This window comes from Mesoplodon densirostris, chromosome 8 (genome assembly GCF_025265405.1).
Source record: "Mesoplodon densirostris isolate mMesDen1 chromosome 8, mMesDen1 primary haplotype, whole genome shotgun sequence".
NCBI lineage: Eukaryota > Metazoa > Chordata > Mammalia > Artiodactyla > Ziphiidae > Mesoplodon > Mesoplodon densirostris.
In genome coordinates this window covers 78261186-78282201 of record NC_082668.1, presented here as the reverse complement: position 1 = coordinate 78282201, position 21016 = coordinate 78261186, and the positions used below count along the sequence as shown (strand labels likewise).

General features: G+C 44.6%; 1 protein-coding gene across 1 annotated transcript in view; it reads right to left on the bottom strand.

Annotated features, from left to right (window-relative positions):
* Positions 1 to 1048: 1048 nt before the first annotated feature.
* PKP4 (plakophilin 4) overlaps positions 1049 to 21016 on the bottom strand; it is a 253243-nt gene continuing 233275 nt past the window's right edge. Inside the window, exons 13-22 of the mRNA XM_060106074.1 lie at positions 19605 to 19722; positions 17929 to 18120; positions 17551 to 17724; positions 14108 to 14258; positions 10596 to 10791; positions 8254 to 8338; positions 8013 to 8130; positions 5337 to 5465; positions 3529 to 3602; positions 1049 to 1726 (exon numbers count right to left, since the gene is read on the bottom strand). Coding sequence (XP_059962057.1) covers positions 1478 to 1726; positions 3529 to 3602; positions 5337 to 5465; positions 8013 to 8130; positions 8254 to 8338; positions 10596 to 10791; positions 14108 to 14258; positions 17551 to 17724; positions 17929 to 18120; positions 19605 to 19722 — 1486 coding nt within the window. The 3' untranslated portion in view covers positions 1049 to 1477. The remainder of the gene's footprint in view (positions 1727 to 3528; positions 3603 to 5336; positions 5466 to 8012; positions 8131 to 8253; positions 8339 to 10595; positions 10792 to 14107; positions 14259 to 17550; positions 17725 to 17928; positions 18121 to 19604; positions 19723 to 21016) is intronic.

Sequence of the window (21016 nt, the reverse complement as noted above, 5' to 3'; positions counted from 1 at the left end):
CTGAGCTGAGTCAACACCGCTGGGATTGACTTGCCATATGGGTTGTTTCCCATGTAAGATGCAGGGTGGAAACCCCAGGCTTGGGAAGGCTTCAGACTTTGGGCCTCCTGGGGCTGATGCCCTTGTTGTCTCCAAGGATGGAGAAAAGCTCAGAAGTGATGCAGTTTGGTATTAAGACCCCTGGCTGCCATGCAGGTTGGGGCCTCCCCACCCTGTCTCTAAGCCAGGAATTATTCTGCCTCATGGAATCACTCAGCAAAATAATTTAGAATTTGTTTTGGTTTATTACATTGGTGCCAACCAATAAATGCCCGACCACTGTTCTTATGTAGTTATGGAGTTCTTAAAATGATGCCAAAAGGAGTCTGTCAATTTAGTTAGGGTCAGGCTGCCAGATGTAATTTCTCTTCGTTGCAAAGTGGTGTTAAATATACAGCAGTCTGGAAAAAAAACATGATAAAATGGTAATGGGCATTAGATTCAAAACAGAACCCAAGAAGTAAAAACACTAAGATAGGTAAAGAGGAGGAAAGTTCACAGCTTCATTCTTTGGTATAGTCCATCTCACAAAGTGTATGAACTGTACAGAACTAGGAAAAGTCCAAAATAGTTCGACATATTTAAGCTGTTTCCTACATGCAATGAGATTTGCATTTATTAATCTGCTTTTCCGTGTCATACACAGAAAAAAAAAAAAAAAGAACAGGGAACAAATTTCCAAGGATGAAATTTCCACATTTATTTTTCTTTCATGTGCATAGAAAATGGCAGTGAAGTGTCCTATGAAAGAGGCAAGGGAATGGGCATGGCGCTGCTATACCAGACTGGACTTTGTGCTTCAAAGGTACACTATTCATTTTGAAAACAAAGGATGTTGTAGTTTGTTTTTAACTGCTAACATTTCCTTGGGTTTCCCGTTTGTTTTTTAAGCTGTCAGTTTCTTCAAATCTCTTTTCAAATGACACACTGCGTTACAAATGATGGCACTTAACCAATGTGGCATTTCCATATTTACACCAACAAAAGAAATTTACAAGACACAGTAGCGTACAATCTTGACATTTAGTAATAGCAATAAAACATGAAGGGCATCCATTTTATTATTATTTTTTTTCTGTACAAACTATCAGAACATAACTTATTCACATTAAAAAAATCATCTTTAATTTGATTTGACCTACACATCCCCCATCTCTTTTCACCCATTTCTCAAACCTCTCATCACATCGCCCACACCTTCACCAGACTATAGAATCTACAAGTAATTAGATCTAATGCCTAAGTAGAGCTTAGAAAGTCCTCCCTCCCAAAGGTTGCCTCACTTCCCTGATAATTCCTCAAATAAGAAAAAAAAATTCTCTTCACTCATTCCTTCCGTGTCACTTTCACATTTCATCAGCAAATCAGCAAGACGGACTTCTCATCTCAATCCAAACAAGGTTAGAAAGAAAGAGTTCCTCTCCCGAGCATCATGATGCTACACCCACGAGTCTGGGGACCCTGGGTACTGTTCTGCTCTGTAAGAAGGTCGTTTAGTGGAATAAAAGTCTACATAATTTGTGGTCGATTTCAGTCCATACTGTGTTGAATAATCAGTAGAAGCTGGAAAGTGAACTCGGTCATCAAAATAAGGATCTTCATAGCTATGAGGAGACTGCAAATACAATCTGTATGCATCAAAGTTCTTTCTGTTGGAGTCATCTTGACTATAATACAGCTGTTGATGCTGTTGACAAAATGAAAAAGCAAATAAATCAAGGCAATTTTTGGAAGTACATGTTTAGGGAAAATTAACGTGGGCTTCCTGCTTCATATTTTTAAAGCAATATTCAGTGTTTGTGAATTTATGGTTGAAAGTTGTTTCTGGTGCATACTGTAGGTTCACTAGTGGACCGTAAGGATTTTACACTATGTTTACAGGCAGGCCGGCAGTTTGCTCAAGTCCTTTCCTATGGCCTCTAGAAGTCAGCGCCTTGGGAGAACCCAAGATACCTCCCTCCTTACTAGAGGCCGAGTTCAGTGCTCTGCTGTGGAGAAGCCTGTGACCTGGGCGTGCCCAATGAAAGGATAGACTTGATTTTTGCTTTGACACAGGGAAACCGTTAGCTCATCATGTACTTAGTTAAAGGTTGGATTTTGGGGCTTTGGGTTGTTGTGTATTTGCACAACCATCTTTTAAAACGTTTACCTCAGAGATGAAGATTGAGTCCATCCCTCAGTTTTAAAAGAAATGTGTAAAGATGTTTGTAAAAAAAAAAAAAGGAAATATGTCGTTTGGTGAACAGTCACACTTTGGAAACCCTGCTGTGGTTCTAAAGGAATAAGGCAGTCTCTGGGCAGGAGAGTAGCAAAATTAGAAGAGATACGTGAGCATATACAATTCTAAAGGAAAAGACTTCCCCAAGCTGGGGCTAATAATAACTCCATCTGTAAGGAAGCAAGGTGAGACACAGGTGGGCATCATCCATCCCTGCCCTCATTTTCTTTTGTGTTGTCTTATCTCTGACCCCACATTAATTTCTTCAAATATGTTTGGAGAAAAACTGTAATGGTTCTAATGTCTGTCTTTCCCCCGATCATGCCCAAATCCCCCTCTTAGTAAGATGTAACATACTTATCACATAGGTATCAACACCATGTTCTGGAACTAAATGCATTCTAATATTATAAGGATTTCAGAGCTAAACCTGCTTTTTAATTAGAGTTACAATTCTGAGGCTATTTCTCCTGGCTAAAGAAGATTATGAGTAACTTGAGAGGTTCTTCTTCTTCCATTTACAGAGAAAAGATGATGTGAAGGGAGGTCTAAGAGCATCCTTTTCTGCAGAGCAGGATACAGGCTTGTTTGGGAAACCCCCAGTTGCTCATGTGTTAATGGAAGGTAAGAGGAGAGATCAGATGGCCCAGGTGGACATGGCATCAGGAAGGACCAAAATGAACTTCAGGCCCCTCATGAATGCAGAGATTGAACGTTACAATCACTAGTCCCCATTGTGATGGAGAGTGGAATTCACCCCTGCAGGGCTGGGTCCACTCTGACGTCTGAGCCTAATAGAGATCTGGCTGTGGACTCAGGTGTTTGTTTTCAAACCACGGAAGCTTGGATGGGAGGGAGTCACGAAGATGGAGAAAGAGGTGTATGTACAAAAAAGAACAATGAGAAGAGAGAATGAAGTGTGCTTACCAACCTTTCCCCGCCCACAGGATGGAAGAGGTTTTAGAGATTAACAGGAAAAAAAAAAAAGAGTGGGAAAAAGAAATTGTTGGGCAAAGAATAGGAGTTAAAGACTTCTCAGCTGGTTCCCATCAGTGGCATGGTGGCACCAATTCGGATATGCAAGGACATAGGGCTATTGTGGAAGTGATTTGCTTAAACCACGGATGAGCTTCCGAGGAGCAGAGATCCCCCGGGAAAGCTCCTCGGCCCCTGCCGGGTGGGCCCAGCTCAGGTAAGTCAACCGGCGCGGACCCCTTACTGTGTTGATCCCTGCTAATCGGCCTTCTGTAAAAATGATATTGCAAATTCACCTGTAGCCGTCTATTTTGTTCTCTTGCTGGTGAGGAATAGGAACTGATGTAAATTGGTGAAGGTTTGCTGGAGCCTGTAAGAAAATATTTTACGAAATTAAAACTAGTGCTCATTACTCTGGTCCATTAGGTCGTGTGGACTCCCTGCTCTAGGGCTGGTGGCGTCCCCGACAGGCCCTGCCTTCCCCGGTGCCAGCACAGCCCCGGACCAGTCAGCAGCCTGGGTGCCCTGGATCAAGCCTGCTTGCTGCTTACCCAGGGTTCTTAGGGGCTAATGAATACGGCAAAGAGAGGCTGTGTGTTTCACCAAAAAGCAATGCCAATGCAGAGCTCATCCAAAAAGGGTTCCTTCTCAACCTCTGGTCACCGTGGGGAGCTCTTCCCACCTGTGAAGATTTCCCTGGCTGGCTCTGAAGAGCAGACTTGCTCCCTGAGCCAAGGAACATGGCTTTTCCAGGGCTCTGAGCTAGAGCACCGGGTCAGATGAGGGGGTAGGGAAACACAGTGGAACAAGCTCCATGCCCTCAGAACAGCGTTGACTCAAAATCCCAGGTCCTGGAAGGAGCAGGCACAGGTGTGTTCTAACAGGCCGGCCACCTGGGGGCACATTCTTGTGTCCACCATATTTAAGTATGTTTCAAAACAAAAAGACCCTGGTAATCAGATAGCTGTCTTCATGAGTCCATAGTAGACTCCCAATGATGTCATTGGTTACCCTTCTAGTATTGGTAAGGCTAGCAAAGATTTTTATTTTTTTTAATGAGGAAAATGAAACATATTTGAGGCAAATTAGTTTATTGAAGCAAGCAAAGAAGATACAGAATGGCGTGCATGCTAAGGAGGCGATCTTTAAAATAAAGCAGGCTGCCGCAAACCTGAAGCAACAATGCACTTCAGTTGGTATGTGCATTTCCTCTGCAAAGAGCTCGGTGTTTGAAATGTAGCATCTGCAATTTTCTGAGCTATTAATTGCCATAGTAACAATAGTTGATTAGTAAACAGTCCTGTGAAATCACAATTTTAAAGACAACAGCACAACTGAGACTGCTCCCCCAGCAGTTGTTAAATTGCCACCAGTTTTTCTTTCTTTCTTTTTAAGAAACAGTTTTTTTTTGTTGTTGTTGAGAAAGGAGGGCTTCCCCCCCGCCCTTTTTTTGGTAGCTCACACTGCCTTATTTGAAACCTCTAGAGTAGTTCTAATTTGCAACATAGTTGAGAATGGAGACAATAGGAAACCTTGGTAACCCTTCAGGTTGGCCTTCTTTAAGTAAATTATATGCAGGGCTTTCTGAATAGGACATAAAAATATTAATACTGGGTAACATCATTTTTGTTATTCTTAAAAAATAATCACTCTGAGGAGAATCCCGTTATATATTTTGTTATTCATTCAAACTCTTTTCCACAAAAATGTAAATGGAATTAATCTCCATCCGCAGGTTTGAATTTATGAGTCAGTCCAGGAGATGTGGGCCTGCCAAGTGTCACAGAGCTCAGGGTTCTGGAACACACAGGGGAGTGGGGAGGGGGGCAGGACAAAGGGCCTGCGCTGCAGGGGAGTCAGAAATGTTTTCTCGTTTGGATACAGTGCTCATTTTATTTGCGGTCACCAGACCACTACCATCACTTGTTTTTACTTAAAACAAGTGGAAAAGGCCCTGAAGCAGGAGATGGAGAAACTGGACCATGGTTTGCTGCTGGGGGACCATCTCATTGCAGGCAGAGGTTACCTCCCAGGCCACCGGCCAAGTGCCTGGGGACACGCGGCTTTTCGAGATACTCTATCACACACCCGACTGGCGTCTTACCAGGGTACAGGCCTCTATGTGTGGCATCCCCTTGGCTACTGTAATACTGCATAGGTGGCTGGGTCCTATCGTATTCAGAGCGAGGGTCTCTGATTCCTAACAGTGCTGGTGAGGAAGAGGTACTGCCGACTGAAGGGAGAGGCGAGAGGAGGAGGGAGAGAGAGAAAAGAAAGAGAAATCAGGCTGTCAGTGTCTCTAGAAAGTCCCCTCTGGAAAAACAAAGGTCAGTAATTAGAAGTGCACGTGGCTGGCACTAAAGTCAGCTCTTAGCGGTGCTGTGAGTTGTAGGGCAGCCAGCCCTGGGTCTCTGGAGGGTGACCTGCAGGCCGGCCACGGTGAGGATCAGCGCTATCAACCCCCAAGCTTGCTAGAGAGCCACAGCACGTGGTGCAGGGATCATGCGGCTTCCCCACTGACACGGTGGGTCTCAACCACCTGCTTGGGCCTTTGAAACTGAGTGATGGTAACTTCCCAGTCATGCAAGAGTTACATTTGCTGCTTTATGATCTCAGTTCACTTACTTGTAACACACCCATCTATTATCCGTTATGTATAGCTCTTCAGTAAGTAGATGTTTTATGGCATGTTTTGATTTCTGATGATTTCAGAAATATCTGCATCTCTAAATGTGTTTGAATAAGAGTGCCCAGCCCATAAAATGTATAATTCTTTTTATGGTGATCAGCTGTCAGGGAAATTTATAAACTCCGTAAGCCCTGCTCATCAAGCTCGTGGTGCTGAGAAGCCTGACCTCACAAAGGCCCAGCTTTTTTATCACAGCTGGAGCCAAACATTTCATAATAACATGTCTACCCATGGGTGTCCTGCTGGGACATTTTTGCACAGAAGGAAAACATCTTCTTCTTCTCATTAAAAGACCCATCTTGCTTGCACTGAAGTATCTTGTAATTAAGAGTGGTCACTTATTCATTGGATCCACTTCAAAGCGGCAGGCCCCAGGCCCTGCTACCAGTGGTTTTGTGTGCATTGATGCTTTCAGAGGAAGACTGACATCAAAATATTTTCCCTAGAAAGTCACTTCACTGACACACAGGGAGCATGCATGGGCAGTGTCTATGTGCTTCTCATCCTGCCTACTTTCTACAAGGTAGGAGGACAGAGGCCATCGCCACCTGCCTCCCATAATTACATCAGCAAGATATGAGATGTGCCCATAAGCAGATACCGTGCCAGTGCTGGGGATGGATGATCAGTCCTCAGAATAAATGGAGAAACAAGGGTGAATTAGATCCTACCTTCAAACGGAATCCAGAGAGGGACCTAGGAACTTGGACGGGGCCCGTCAGCACTGTCCAGTGTGTATATTTAAGAGGTCCTCAAAACAAGTTCATTGCTTAGTGACTATGTCCTGATTTGTCTGAAATTATTCTTTTGCCTGTACCCATGCCTTTTGTTAAACAGCAAACTCTCTTGCTTCCCTGGGCACCCCTCTTCCTGAGTCTCTAAAGAATCCTGAGCATTCTTATAAAGCAAGACAGCCTCAGGCTACACCTGGGAACCCAGCAAGATGTGTCAAAAATCAAGCAGACGTCTCTGAAGAAAACAACTCATAATTTAAAAACTAAGACATATACACCATATGCAGTAGGCAGAGATAATTTTTAAAAATTCCTGGTACAAGCGGAGACATCCAATTATGTGACAAGAACCACCAGTCATATATTAGTCTTTTTGGTCACATTTGTCCACATGAGAAATAAGACTGCCAGCAGAGCACAGCTGAATACAACAGGTAATATTTATATGTCAGAATGGGAGATTTAAAGCCAAATAAAAAAAGATATTTATTACTTTTCCTGTTTCATTTAGTTAAGAATTAAATTTACAGGACTGAATCGACTTGGTAGAAATATTCTGTTCTTACACGGAAACCCCCCACCCCCAGAAAAACAAAAAAAAAAACGCCCCCAAACCCAGTCTGACCCTCAATACATTCTTTCTACCAAATTAAACACCACCAATATGTAGGTAGTGTGGTTGTCAAGATTCCCAACTTACAAATCAAAGGGAATTCCTGTAAAGCCACCTGCAGGACCTGTTCCCATTAGCCATGGATGCTGGGGGTCTGGAAGGCAGCCAGAGGATGAAGCTTTAACTGGTGAGGAGTAAGGCACAGGTGGAGATCATGGCTCTCCCAGGCTGTGGGTCTAAAGCTCGTGTCTAAGGGATTCTTTCTAAGAGTTTTCACCAAGAAAACGAAAAAATCACTTTGAAGAGATTTCAGATTTATGGCCTGCAGGCAGGCAAGGGCAGCCATTTTCAGGCACAACCTAGTGGTTCTCAAAGTGTGTTCCTCCACTCCCCTGTATCCGCGTCACCGGGCCAGCGTATTAAATGCAGGTTCCCAGGCCCCTTTGCAAACCTAGTGAAGCAGAATCTTAGGGGGAACAGATGCTATTGAGGACCCCGGGATACTTTTATGCACCACAGTTGGTGTAAACTTACATAAAACTTTTAAAGCGGAAGGAGGAGAGTGGGTCTGCTGTATACAATAGCATGTAATTCCCAAAGAAGGCTTTCAGCCTGAAGAGCAAACTCTCCTTTCCTCAGTGTTTGGAGGTGACAGGCTTAATCAGCGTACGTTCGATCTCCGGATGGGAAACAATGTTCTGTCACACAAATGCTCTCACCAAGAAGGGGAGTTTACCCACTGACCTGACTGAATGACAGGTGACATCTGTTGGTTGGTGGTAGACAACGAAGGGTGTGATTTGAATCGGTCTCGCTCTAATGTTGACACAGGTGTAATAAAATGGTTCTGATTCCACCCATCCTGTGGAGTTAAAAGAGAAAAAGAAACCTCTCAAAGTGGATAATGACATTTCATTACAATAAATGATTACGACCGTGTGCTCTGATGAATGCTAATTATGCCAGAGCTATTCTTGTAAGTTACCTTTTTATAAATGCTCCGGAGGTCCCGATATTGCCATAGTGTATTCAAGACCTGGGCTGCTGCCTTCACCACTTTCAGAGATGATCTAGGGAGAGAGCGGGGTTGTTAATGAATGTGGGCGGCTCCACTTGAAGAGTCTCTGGCAGCAAAGCAATGGCCAAGAGGCCATCACTCCAAGGACCAGGGGGCAAGGAGGCTGCTGCTAGAAACCACCACCAAGGAATCAGGTGTACCTGGGAGTCAGTCAAGTTCAGGGCTGGCCTGAGGTGGCAAGGACCAAAGAGAGGCTCACAGGCACTTGGCTCTGTGGTCGGGATGAGCCCACGACTTCTGACCATGACCACACATCTCAAGTGTCTGAGGACCCTCCCAAGTTAACTTAAGTTATCCTCCCCCCATTATTAGGCCTTCATATAAAACATGTTTACTGCCTTCTTGTCATGTGTACCTCTTTGTAAACAGATGTGTCTGTGTGCTCTAGTGTGTGATTTGGAAAATAAGGTCAGTTATTACCTCCCCTCTCCCTGAGGCCTTCCCGACCAGTGTGTCTGAAATTGCGACACCCCTCCTCACCCTGGCATGCCCTATCACTGTCCCCGATTTTATTATTTGCCCTTTACTCAGCACCATCCGCAGGCGCTGCTCATTCCACTGGTACCTTGTCTGTTCCACCCACGGAATGTAAGCTACCTGCGGGCAGGTGTGAACTGCTCACTGCTGTAGCACGTGGCAGGTGGGCAAGAGACAGAAGCTTGGTGAGTGAATCAAAAGGAAAGTAAGTATATGTTCAGAAAGCTTGATTTGATCCAGGTTTTCTGAATCTCTTGTTTTGAAAAAAAAAAAAATTAGACTTTTTTTTTTCAGTATACAAAGATTTTGGCACTGGTTCAGCATCTCTCCAGCCTGTTCTTATGCCTTTCACAAATAAAGGCTATCTCACAAAATTTTAGGAGCACTAAATGTGATTTTGGTTACTCTTACAGGAGAGGGGAAGTGAGCCGGAGGGGGAGTTAGTGGAACAGGGCCTTAGCTTTATCTGTAATGTTTCGTTTCCTTTGAAATAAAAATGAGTGTGTGTGCACTTATTACTAATGAGATAAAAAAAGATACCTAAGAGAAAAGGACTGAAAGGAAATATGAATAATGTTGGTAGCTGTGGTTTCTGTGGGGTGAGAATATGATTTGCTACATTATTCTTCAAAAGTATACATAGGGGTGGGCTTCCCTGGTGGCGCAGTGGTTGAGAGTCCGCCTGCCGATGCAGGGGACGCGGGTTCGTGCCCTGGTCCAGGAAGATCCCACATGCTGCGGAGTGGCTAGGCCTGTGAGCCGTGGCCGCTAAGCCTGCGCGTCCGGAGCCTGTGCTCCGCAACGGGAGAGGCCACAACAGTGAGAGGCCTGCGTACCGCAAAAAAAAAAAAAAAAAAAAAAAAAGTATACATAGTGTGAGTTCTAGTACTGACACTCAGCCAATTAATAAATGTTTACTAGTATGGGCCAGTCTTTGTTCTAGATACCGAAGATGCAGCAGTGAATGAAAAGACAAGGTGCCCGCTCTGGGGGCTGTCAGATGCCAGAGGGGGTCGTAAATAACCCCGGGGAAGCCACTGCCGTGTGCAGGAGGAAAGTGGGGAGACGGGCGGGCCATTTTACTACTGATCCGGAGGCTACTGTCCTGTTGTGTCGAGAAAGGGACAAGCAGCCCTACACTTCCGCTTCCTTGAAGGATTCTCTGATCTGATACTAAGGCAAATTCACAGTCACCGCTATAGCTCCGTGACAAGAAACCTTCAATTTTTGCCACCAATCCTCTAATCCCTGCTTCTGCTGCTTCAGCACTTGGGTGTCACCCACAGCGAGGTATGATCCAAGCCCAGGGCACATCCTGAGGCCACACAGCAGGCTCTGGCTCAGCTGCATGTGGTGATTTTAGGACCTTCTGGGAGGAAATAATCCCAGAACTGAGGATTTAAGATGTTCTTGCAGAACAGGCCCTGGAGCCTGGAACAGAGCCAAAGGTCCAAGGGAGATGGGGCCCAGGTTTTCCTCCTCATGAAATGTCTGATTCTTCCAGGAGGCAGAACGGCCAAATGTAGCTTTAGGGACAGGAACGAAGGTAGGGGTGAGGGATGCTCCAAGAAAATAAAGAGCAGAAAAGGGGCCACATGACCACAGATACCTCTCCGAGCAAAAAACAGGTTTTAACTGCCGGAAACCACTTAGCTTATTGGCACGTGAGAAGTGCACAAATAAATCCTTCCCAATAAGCAATGTATCCTCAACCAAGGCCCTTGTCACAGGAACGAGGGCCTGGCGCTGGCGTCTCCTTGCAGCAGACTTGCCTGTCTCCTCTGCCCTTGGTTATGTTCACCAGCTTTTCTATGCCCCCCGAGTCAGCCAGGGCCTTGGCATTCTCCATGTTCTTGCTGGTGACCTCATGCAGGGCACAGCAGATGGCTGCCACGGTCTCATCCGACAGCACGCCGGGGCTGGCGCCGCCCGGGAGCCTGTTGACCAGGTCTCGCATGGCGTATTTACCTGCCCGAGGCAAAAGAGAGCTCATTCCACGTTTGGAAGGGATCTGGTTTTTGTTATTGTTGTCATTGAAAGGTTGTGACTGTGCGGTCTCTTGAAAACAAAACCTCAAAAGAGACAATAACAGGAAAGAAAAAATCCACGGTAAAGAAGGAAATGACAAACATTTTAACTGTATGGGGCAGGTTAACATCTATGGCCATGCCACTCGAGGAAATGACTGGTTTATAAAACCTTACTGCAAATTGCTGAAACAAAATGTAAATCAGTGTATAAAACTGGGTATAACAATCAAGTTGCTTTAGTTCCACTATTTTCATTAACAGCAAGAATAAAGGAATTATGATAGTAAATTTTATTCTCCATTCAGTTCCTATGCATCATGTAGGAATTACAACTTCCTCTTAAAGCTTTTAAAAACTTTTCTTTGAATAAGTTTTAAGCTGGACCAAGTAAGGCTGCCAAACAATACTTTTCATGAAATCTTTCTAGATTTCAACATGTGAACTGGGTACAGTTACACATTTTTTTCCCCAAAATTTTTGAATTTTATCTTATTTTTTATACAGCAGATTCTTATTAGTTATCTATTTTATACATATTGGTATATATATATGTCAATCCCAATCTCCCAATTCATCCCACATTTTTATCAAGTTGAGGGTTTATATCAGTTGGTCTGACATCAGTAACAACATGCTCGTTTCTTTTAAAGAAGATAGAAGTATAATTCTGGTATGAAGATTATGGGCATGTTACGTCCCAGGAGTAATGCAATAATAAAGTTCCCGACAGGACAAGGCTGAGGTGTCCCTTCGCTACTGAGGCATTTCCGTACAGATCCTCAATTCCCCTTACTCTTCTCCAAAAAGAGATTATCTCAAGCTTTTTCCATTTCAGTTACTGACTAACTAGAATAACTGTACTGCAGACCAAAGAAATTAACTAAAGCTCAAGTAAATATTTTCTTAGCTTTTCTCCCTATGCTAATAACTGAGTGGATGCTAAATGGGTTTTTTATTGAAGACCTATTTATATTACAATGTAAGCAGGAGAAGATAGGGCCTGAGTACACGCCGCATAATTTACAGCACATCAAAGTGAAGACTCGGGCATAACTCACAGAGAACATTGTTAGGAAGAGTGGAAAAGCAGTGATGACACTGTAAGCCAGAAGATAAATGTTGTTTTTAAGAACAGATGATAAGTTAGCACTGGTGATTCTGAATACTCACGAATGACCAAAAGGTCCATGACATGTAATTCGTCACTTTGCTACGGCACAATTTTAAATTGCACTCTGGAGGCTTGGGAGAAGGCCAGTCACTCGGTCTGTGAGTGACCCTAGTGGTCCCTTCAGAGCCTGCAGCCCAGACAGCTGGCCTGGTCAGACTCAGTTGAGTATGCAGCAACTTTTGTGAACGGACAAAACTTTGTTTCCTCATGAAAAATGGCTCTGGAGAGAAAGTCCGTGGCTAGTGCTGGTGATGGATGTGAGGAGAGAGTGAAGAGGTCAGAGAAGGGCATGGTTCTTAGGAACAGAAGTGCTGGGTAAATCAGAGTCAAATACTGAATATGGGAGGGGCTCAGACCACACAGGAAGGAAGGGATCTTCATGGGGAAACAAGAAAAAGTGACTCCTGAAACAGCTCAAGAGTACTCCAGCTGGGTAAAATAATGCTCATCAGTGGAGAGAGAAAACACGTGTGAAAGTTTAAAAGGGGGTGAGGACATTCACAGAAAACACAGGGATGCACCGAGAGAAGGCGAGGCCCCTTGATATACATTCGTTCTTCCCCAAGGTCTTAGCACTCACGGAGCTGGCTGTGCACCCTCTGCTCTCCCATCTCTCTCCTCCCATTTGTGCAATGACAGGCCACAAGGTGTGTGTGGCCAACACTGTTTTTTAGCATTAAGAACTCCCAAACTATACGGGCTTCTTAGAAGAAATTCAAATAATATAGATGTAACAGAAATAACTTAAAAAATATCTTTTTAGGGACCTAAAGGATTTCTCTCAAGGAAATGTGGAATCTAGGAGCTATAACACATCTATTGGAATCAGACATAAGCTGGACTATGAACAGGGCATGGAAGGGGCTCCTTTCCTCTCTGGGGCGGGTACAATTTGGCCCAAAGAAATAGTGTTTTAAGAGCAGGTTAATCCAGGCAATAATTTAAAATAGCACGTCTACCAGGCACTGTGTGAGGGGCCATGGTGACCCCTCATAGACACTCTCTGAGGTGAACACTGTTGTCCTTGTTCCTTTTCTCTCTCCACCTTTGTCTTGCTCTGTCATGGCAGGTGTATTTTAATATGAGTTCAATATATATTCACTAATCCACATAAGATCTTGTCAAATTTTCCCTCCTTCTCCCCTGGCCTGTCATCGTCAGTAGGACTGGCGTGGAGCTGGGGGGTTTACAAGGGGCATTTTCACAGCAAGCCCATGGTGAGGAGGACAGGCATGGGCAGCTCCCTTTTAGAGATGGGAACCAAGGGAGAGTTTTCAATTCAGATGAAGGAATGGAGCCCACATGGGCTCCATGAAGGACACTCCACATTATACAGCCAGTGAGCAGAGCACATCCAGGGTTTAACCTGAGGTCCACTGGAGGGTCTCTGATCTTTTCTTTTCCCCACACTCTCCTTGGGATGTGGCCATGCTCTGGAGGCAAGCAAGCTAAGCTGCCGTGGTGCACAACTTTGAAGAGGCACTCATTCTCAAGTTCATGCAAGCGCCAACCCGACATTTGGATGGACCCAAGGGTGAACGCCTCCTAAAATTTTGCACCCTGTGTACCTCACTTGCCTTATCCTCATCCTGACCCTGCCCTGGGGTCAGGCCTTGGAACAGTGCCTCTGTTTTAAGGCGAGCACTTACACAGACGTGAGAGGGAAAAGCTATAAAACATTCATGTGATTTCTTTTTTTTAATTTAGAACACAGTAGTGTTGGAGAATTAGCAGATATGTCTCAAAAATCAGAAAAGGGAGAATGAAACTTTTTGATTGTTCAAGAAATGACTCTCTGGGGAAACAGATACACCAAATCTACCAAGCAGTTTTATAATGTATGACTGAAATTGCTAGCTCTTCTGAAAATTTACCTTCCTGATCCAGTGTTTAATGAATGAGCCTGCTCTTGCTGAAAAGGAATGGTCAGAAAGGACAGACACACGGGTACCAAATATGCCAAGACACCAGGGACTAGGACTGAGTTGCTAATCATTTTAAATGTCATCTTTTTATAAATCAAAAGAAGAGTTTTATAAACGCTGTTTCTCTCTTTATAGCTCACCTGGTCACCACAACATACCTATGAGCTCCTTGTTGCGGACATCTAGGGCCATATTCCTCAAGGCAGTCGCTACAGAAGAAACAACTCGATCATTGTCCATTCTCAGAAGTTCTACAAGGATGGGGAGCCCTTTTTCTTTGCGGACAGCTGCTCGGATGTACGCTGCAAACTAGGAAATAAAACAAGGTAATAAGTAATATAAAACAGAGTTCAACTCTCAGATGTTACTGTTGCCTAAAAAAAAGATGTTTCCAAAAGATAAACTAATAGATTAAATGTTTTCTTTCCAACTGGAGATTAAATCTGTGATGCCAGTCAAGAGAAAACCAGTTTGGGAGAAAGATAAGCTAGGATGACTGATTTAAAAAGAAATCCCAAAGCCTGAAAACCTCAAGCCACCATCTGGCAGATATTTTTGGGTAGAAAAGAGAAGGCAGTGATTACTTTCTACTTCAGCTACATAAACATGATTAAGGACGGATGGCACGTCTTCTCTGCAGTTGGCCCCAGGCCAGGTCCAGAGGCTATAAATAGGATGGCAGAGAGGGTAAACTGGTCAGTGCACATTAAAGGAGAACCTGTTTCCATCAAGTCATTTCTCCCCTGTATTCTCTGCAACAATATTTACAGTTTAGTAACCTTTCAAGGAAATTGCTTGGAAAACAATCCCTTGCCTCAGAAGAAAAGGAATTCTCCAGCAACACTGAGCACTGTAATTCATACACGCTGGCGAAAAAGTAAGTACATTTGTGCGCAAAATGCTTTGCCATTCAAGATTAGTTAGCTGCTGCTGCTATTTCTTTTTAATCCACAGTCAAGAACTTCTTTTGTGATTAAGAGGCAAGTCTGTACGGTGAGTCAGTTTGGGCACCGCATGAATTGGGAACGAACACTAAGTCATCAAGGAAACAAACAAAAAAAGTAACATTTGAAAATGGGTCTTTAATCTTGTTTTGAGTTTTCACTGCCATTTTTACCAATGCAAATTGTCTTTCAAAATTTAGGATAATTGAAAAATGTTGCTCATAAAACAGCTAATACTTTCCTGCTGTGGTCAAGACACGAGGACACCGATCTGCCAGCCCTTTGTATTATTTTGAACATGAAAATATGTGACTGACTACTCAGTTTCCTTAATACCAACAGACTAGATTATTCTAATAACACAAATAAAAGGAAAAGATGCATTTCAAAGATCCTATTAGCTTTCTTCGGATGAAATCCATACTCCTGTTTTCCAAATCAAATGATATCTGCAAGAGAAATAGAATACATGACTTGCTATCAGGTAAAGGACTTGGGCAGCTTTGGCAACTTCCCTCTCTGAAACCTGCAAAAGGACAGAACCAACACCTGTCTCGCCTGGAGACCAACTGGCTCAGCCCAGCCCTGGGCGCCTCCCTGCCAGAGCACTACAGCCATCACCACTCCCAGAGAGCTTCTGACTTGATCACATCTGTGGCCATGATTATCTTGTCTTCTTAATGAGGGCCAATATTTTCCCTTTTTTTTTTTTTTTTTTTTTTTTTTTGCGGTACGCGGGCCTCTCACCGTCGTGGCCTCTCCCGTTGCCGAGCACAGGCTCTGGACGCGCAGGCTCAGCGGCCATGGCTCACGGGCCCAGCCGCTCCGCGGCATGCGGGATCCTCCCGGACCGGGGCACGAACCCGCGTCCCCTGCATCGGCAGGCGGACTCTCAACCACTGCGCCACCAGGGAAGCCCAAGGGCCAATATTTTGATTTACTATTTTAGACACTTTTGAAATCACTTCCATATAATGTTTATATTTTAAACGACCTTGCCATTGGACGTTTATTCACTAAAGATTCCAGAAAATAAAATTCTACAACTCAAACTGTATCTATTTTAATTATTGTCTTTTTTCTTATCATCATCAAATGATTCTCAGGTCATAAGAAGCTGGAGGTGAACACTGAGTCACCAACATAAATATTTTGGATACTTATGTGCTAGGCCCTCTCCTAGGTCCTCCACATTTATTATCTCACTTAATCCTTAAAACCGCCAAATGAGGTAGGTATTATTTCCATTTTACAGATGATGAAACTGAGGACAGAGAGATCATATAGTAAGGGGGGTGGGGGAGGATTCAAAGCCAAGGGATCTGGCTCCAGAGCCAGCACTTAGATGCTAAGCTATTAGCACTTTTAATTTTTTTAAAATTTATTTATTTATTCACTTGTATTGACCTATAGTTGATTTCCAGTGCTGTGCCAACCTCTACTGTACAGCAAAGTGACTCAGTTACACACATATCAAGAACAATAACAAAATAGCCACGGTGTCTTAGCACTAGGCCGTAATTATCTGTATATATTCATTAGAGCAGCTGGCCGCATGAAACAAACCTTACCTAGGCCTAGCAATGCTTTTCACTCTCACGGAAAAAATGATGGCCAATTTTCATTTGGGGAGGGGGTGATGGAGGAAGTAGTCAAAAACAAGCATTATAGTAATTCTGCTAAAATATACTTGTTAGGAAATTTCTCGAGGTTGAAATGTTTCAAACAAGGATTGTCTGGGAAGTTGTTAGATGACACTTAAAACGTTGTGAGAACTTGATTATAGTGGTAACAGTAGAAATCACCTTCGGTTTTCCTAAAGAAGTCACACACGTATTAGTGGAGGTGGAAACTTTGCCATGTGTATGTTCTATAAGTGTCTGAGAGAGGAATGGTGCGGCCCAGCCTCAGCTCTAATTCAGGCCCTTGGCATCTCTCACCAGACTCCCCTACGGAATCCCAGCCTCGACTGTCCTCTACTTCAAATTCACCTTCTGCACTGCTGCAGACGAGATCCAACAGCGTCCACAACAGCCTGTGCCGTTGGTCTGCTTAAACCCTTTCAGCGGCCCCTCTGGTCCGAAGGTCGGGTCCCAGCTCCTGAAGCTTGGCTGTCAGGCCTGATCGAGAGGCCCAGCTCCACGGTGCACTCCTCGTCCCACCCTCCACGTCCCGGCAACCGGCCTGTAGCCTCTACCCACGGCATCCTCACTGTGACGCCTTTCCCCTGTTGTCCCTTTATCTGGTTGGTTCCCTGTCCACCCCGACCTCGACTCTGCTGGCTTAATTCTACTCATTCTTAAAGGTTCCATTTGGGCAGCACCACCCTTCCAGGAACCCTCCCCTACGTTCTGGCTCCCCTCTTTCCTTGCCTCTCTCTCACCTGCCAGGCTGGGTTAGATGTCCTCTTCCAAGACCCCGCTGCACACATATCCCACAGTCTACACTGTACTGGCTCCATCTGTCTGTTTTTCTCGCCAGCCTTCAGCTTCTTATGGGGAAGGGCTACGTCATATTCATCCTTGGATCCCCAGAGCCGACTGCTATCTCCCTGCTTTTTTCCTCCCCCCTTTACCAAACTCTAAACAACCGTGTCCCTTTCCATGATCATTGCTGATCTGACTGCAAGAAGTGTGCACAAGTAGAAGACATCCTACCTTCCAGTTTCCAGCAGAGAGGTTCTGGAGAGATCCAGCAGAGCCTTCCAAGGTGGCTGGGTTGGAACTTTCTGCTAGAAGAGTCAGATATGGTTTTACCACTGACGGATGCCACAGCATCTCAACCCCTTTGGGGGACTTCGACAGTCCTGGGATAGGACCAACTCCATCCCACTGAAAGACAAAGAGCACGCATTAGTGGAAGCAAATATGTGAACACAGTATCCAACACCTGAAAACGTTCCTTTCTGCTAGACTCAGCTAGAGCTAAGCAGAAAAACTGCATCATGAGAAAAAAATTTTTTCTTGCCAAATATGTGATTTCTCACTCCCAGAGGAAACGAAACTTTAGAGTTTCATGTCAAGTAAAATGCTAACTTGATCCTCTTGTGGTGTTCTCTTTTTCTTCTTCTTCTTCTTCCCCCAGCAGCTTGGCTCCAAGTCTTTGCTGGGAGACTCTTTTCCGAGTAGGTCATCCAATTCGTTCAGCCCCAGCGGCCGGGCCTGGGGCACCTCCAGCTCCAGCCGATACGACAGGTTCCTCAGCGTGCACACGCAGTTCTCCACGGTCTGAAACCCAACACAGTGTAGGATTAAAACCACCGTGGCACATTAGTGCCAAGTGTTTCTGTACTGAGCACCAGTGATAGTAAAGAAATGTAGAACATGAAAGAACTGCTTTTCACTTTATGGGAACTGCAACAGTCTAAGGTCAGAATGGTGATTCCAGACTGTGGGCGGGACACCCGGGGACAGAGTGCAGAGCCATCCGCGGTGCAGCTGACCATCTGACTGCCTGCTGAGTGAACTGCGCGAGGCTCTGGAGAAGAAAATGCCCAGGGTTCTGCTTCAGGGCTGCCGCAGTGGCAGAGATGCGCCCCAGTTACCAGAGCGCCCCCCTGCTCACCACTGGGACTCCTCATCGTGACCGCGGGTGCGACCAGCCTCCACCCCGGGCACAGCCCCTCCCCGCAGGTGCTGCCTCTGTCACCTCCTTCCATCCCCCACCCCCCCACGTCCCTCTGTGGAAAGTTCCACGATCTCATCTCTTTCTCTGCTGGCGTTTTGCCTTCCGCACATGGTCTTTTGTTCCTCAAAGTCTGTATCACGCCTCTAATTGGGAGGCCAACCCACTTCAACCCAGTGTGTCTAAAACCAAGTGCAGTTTTGCCTAGCGAGCTCCCCTTCTAGCTTGCTGATTCCTCTCAATATCTTCTGCAGATCTTTTGGTTCAGTTGAAGCTCAAATAAAAACTTGGCCGTCACTTTGAATTTCTCCTCTAGTTCCCCCCCAATCCTACCACTCAGTCTTCTTTTCCCTCTTAGACCCCTGCTTACGACCCCAGGCCTGTTTGTGGCCCCTCTTCGTCCAGCCCATCCGGAACAAGTGCCCGGCCTGCCTGGGGACTCCTGACACTTTTAGTCCCTCCTTCCTGTTTCTCCCCACCTTCCCTGGGCCCTGATGCTGGGGCAGACCCTGGATGGCATCACAGCTGAAAAATGATGAGCAGAATTCCTTGTGAGAGGGCCGGGATGGAGGAAATAGGAGGGGAGGATAAGGGGGACATGCTGGTAACAGAGGGAGTGGATGAAAGACTGCAACCTGCATGTAGAAAGGGGCACCCAGAGTTGGTACCGAGGCAAGAAGGGAAGAGAGGTTGGGGGGATTCCAGTGCCTGGACCAGAAACTTTTATTCAGTAGATACTTAGATCCAGATGGATTCGACTGTAGCAGCAGGGGATACGGGACTGGAGGAAAGAGCAGCGGGGCAATCACCTTGACGATGAGCCCAGGAGAAACCACAGAGAAGGTCTGGACCCTGGTAGATCCTTCGCCACATGGGAGTCACTCAGTTTTCATGGTTCTAAGGCTATTAAGTTCTCATGCCCCTGTTAACTTGTAATTTTTAGAGACAGTCTCCCTTTAATCTGGAGCGTAGTCTAACAAGGAGGAGACGGTCAAGAATTCCAGAAAGAGTCAATGGCACGCGGACAGCGGCGGTCAGCAGCTGCTGTCCTCTGCCACCGCGCGTTCACGGCCAGGCGGGCACTGACCTTGCTGTCGTAGTCGGATGTGTTCACACACGTATGGATCACGTACAACAGAGAGTCCACCAGCCCCTCACAGGATCGCATCTGCTTCCGCGCTTCCTCCCCCGCGGAGCTGAGATTCCTAAACAGGCAGAGGCACGGGGGAGCTCGTTAGCTGCGGAACCTTATTACCTTAATGATCTGAGAACGGGTGACACAGCAGCACGTAGATCTGGTCTGAAGAGGCATTTGGAGCCTGCATTTTAATCTCGAGGGAGCTCACAATAATAGCCAGCCCCCTATTAGCCACACAAATAGAAGGGAGCAGGGGCACTTGAACTTTGTATCTCTCTTGTTGACAGGCCACCTTCTAACCTCCTAAAATAATTATTTTGGGGCTTATCTTCAGTTTCCTCATACGTAAGAAAGGGGGAATAATAGTAACTACCTCGTAAGGTTGCCATAAGGAAGAGATGAGCTGCTACATAGGAAGCAATTAGGAAGTGCCCACCATGTAAAAGGATGTTTGCTAGCCATGCACGGTTGCTGTTTTCAGACACCCTTTACCTTCCTTGTTAGGTCATAAGGTCTTTGCAGTCCCTGCACCTATTAAAATGTTTTGCATGTAGTAGGTGGTCAAAAATGCTTCTTGAATGAACAGAGGAAACATATTTCTTGTATAAACATTTCAAGTTAAATAGGAATACTTGCTCATGCCACAATTTTTCTTATCTTTTTAATTATTAAAAAACCTGAAAATTGTTTTAGGTTTCATCCATATGGAAATTTGTGCTATCAATTCAACTTCGTGAATTGATACCAAATTATAAGGCTCTATTTTATGTGCCATTAACAAGGGTTCTAGGCTAACTCTGAGATTTTGCAAAACTTAGACTAGGTAAGGGGGATTGGGAATGACTTTTCTTTTCACCTTTGTTTTTCTGAGGCCAGAGATACTATCACCCATGATCTCTCCACTGTTCTTTTTGTTTGTTTGTTACTAAAAAATATTTAATAGCCAAAGTAACAAAGGCACTGATTAATCATATGAAGGTGTCAACAAAGTAGAAGAGATATTAGACTAACAATCAGTTTGAAGTACAAAGTCTGAATCAGCTGAATATCAACCATGGGAATAAACAAAAAAATAAGCTACATATCTGTCCCATACAAAGAGAAAACACTTATTATCTTCAATTCCATATTAAACATTATCAAACCTATATCAATACTGACCAGCTACTAGAACATAAAAGAATCTTCAGTCAATATTACACAAAATATATTTGCTAACTAAAATTAAATAAAATTAGAAATCATATAAATTCATCTGCCCCACTTATTTGAGATATTAGAATACATACTTTTCTTTAATTCATGATTCTATTAGTTATATATTGCTGTGTAACAAATTACCCCAATATTTAACAGCTCAA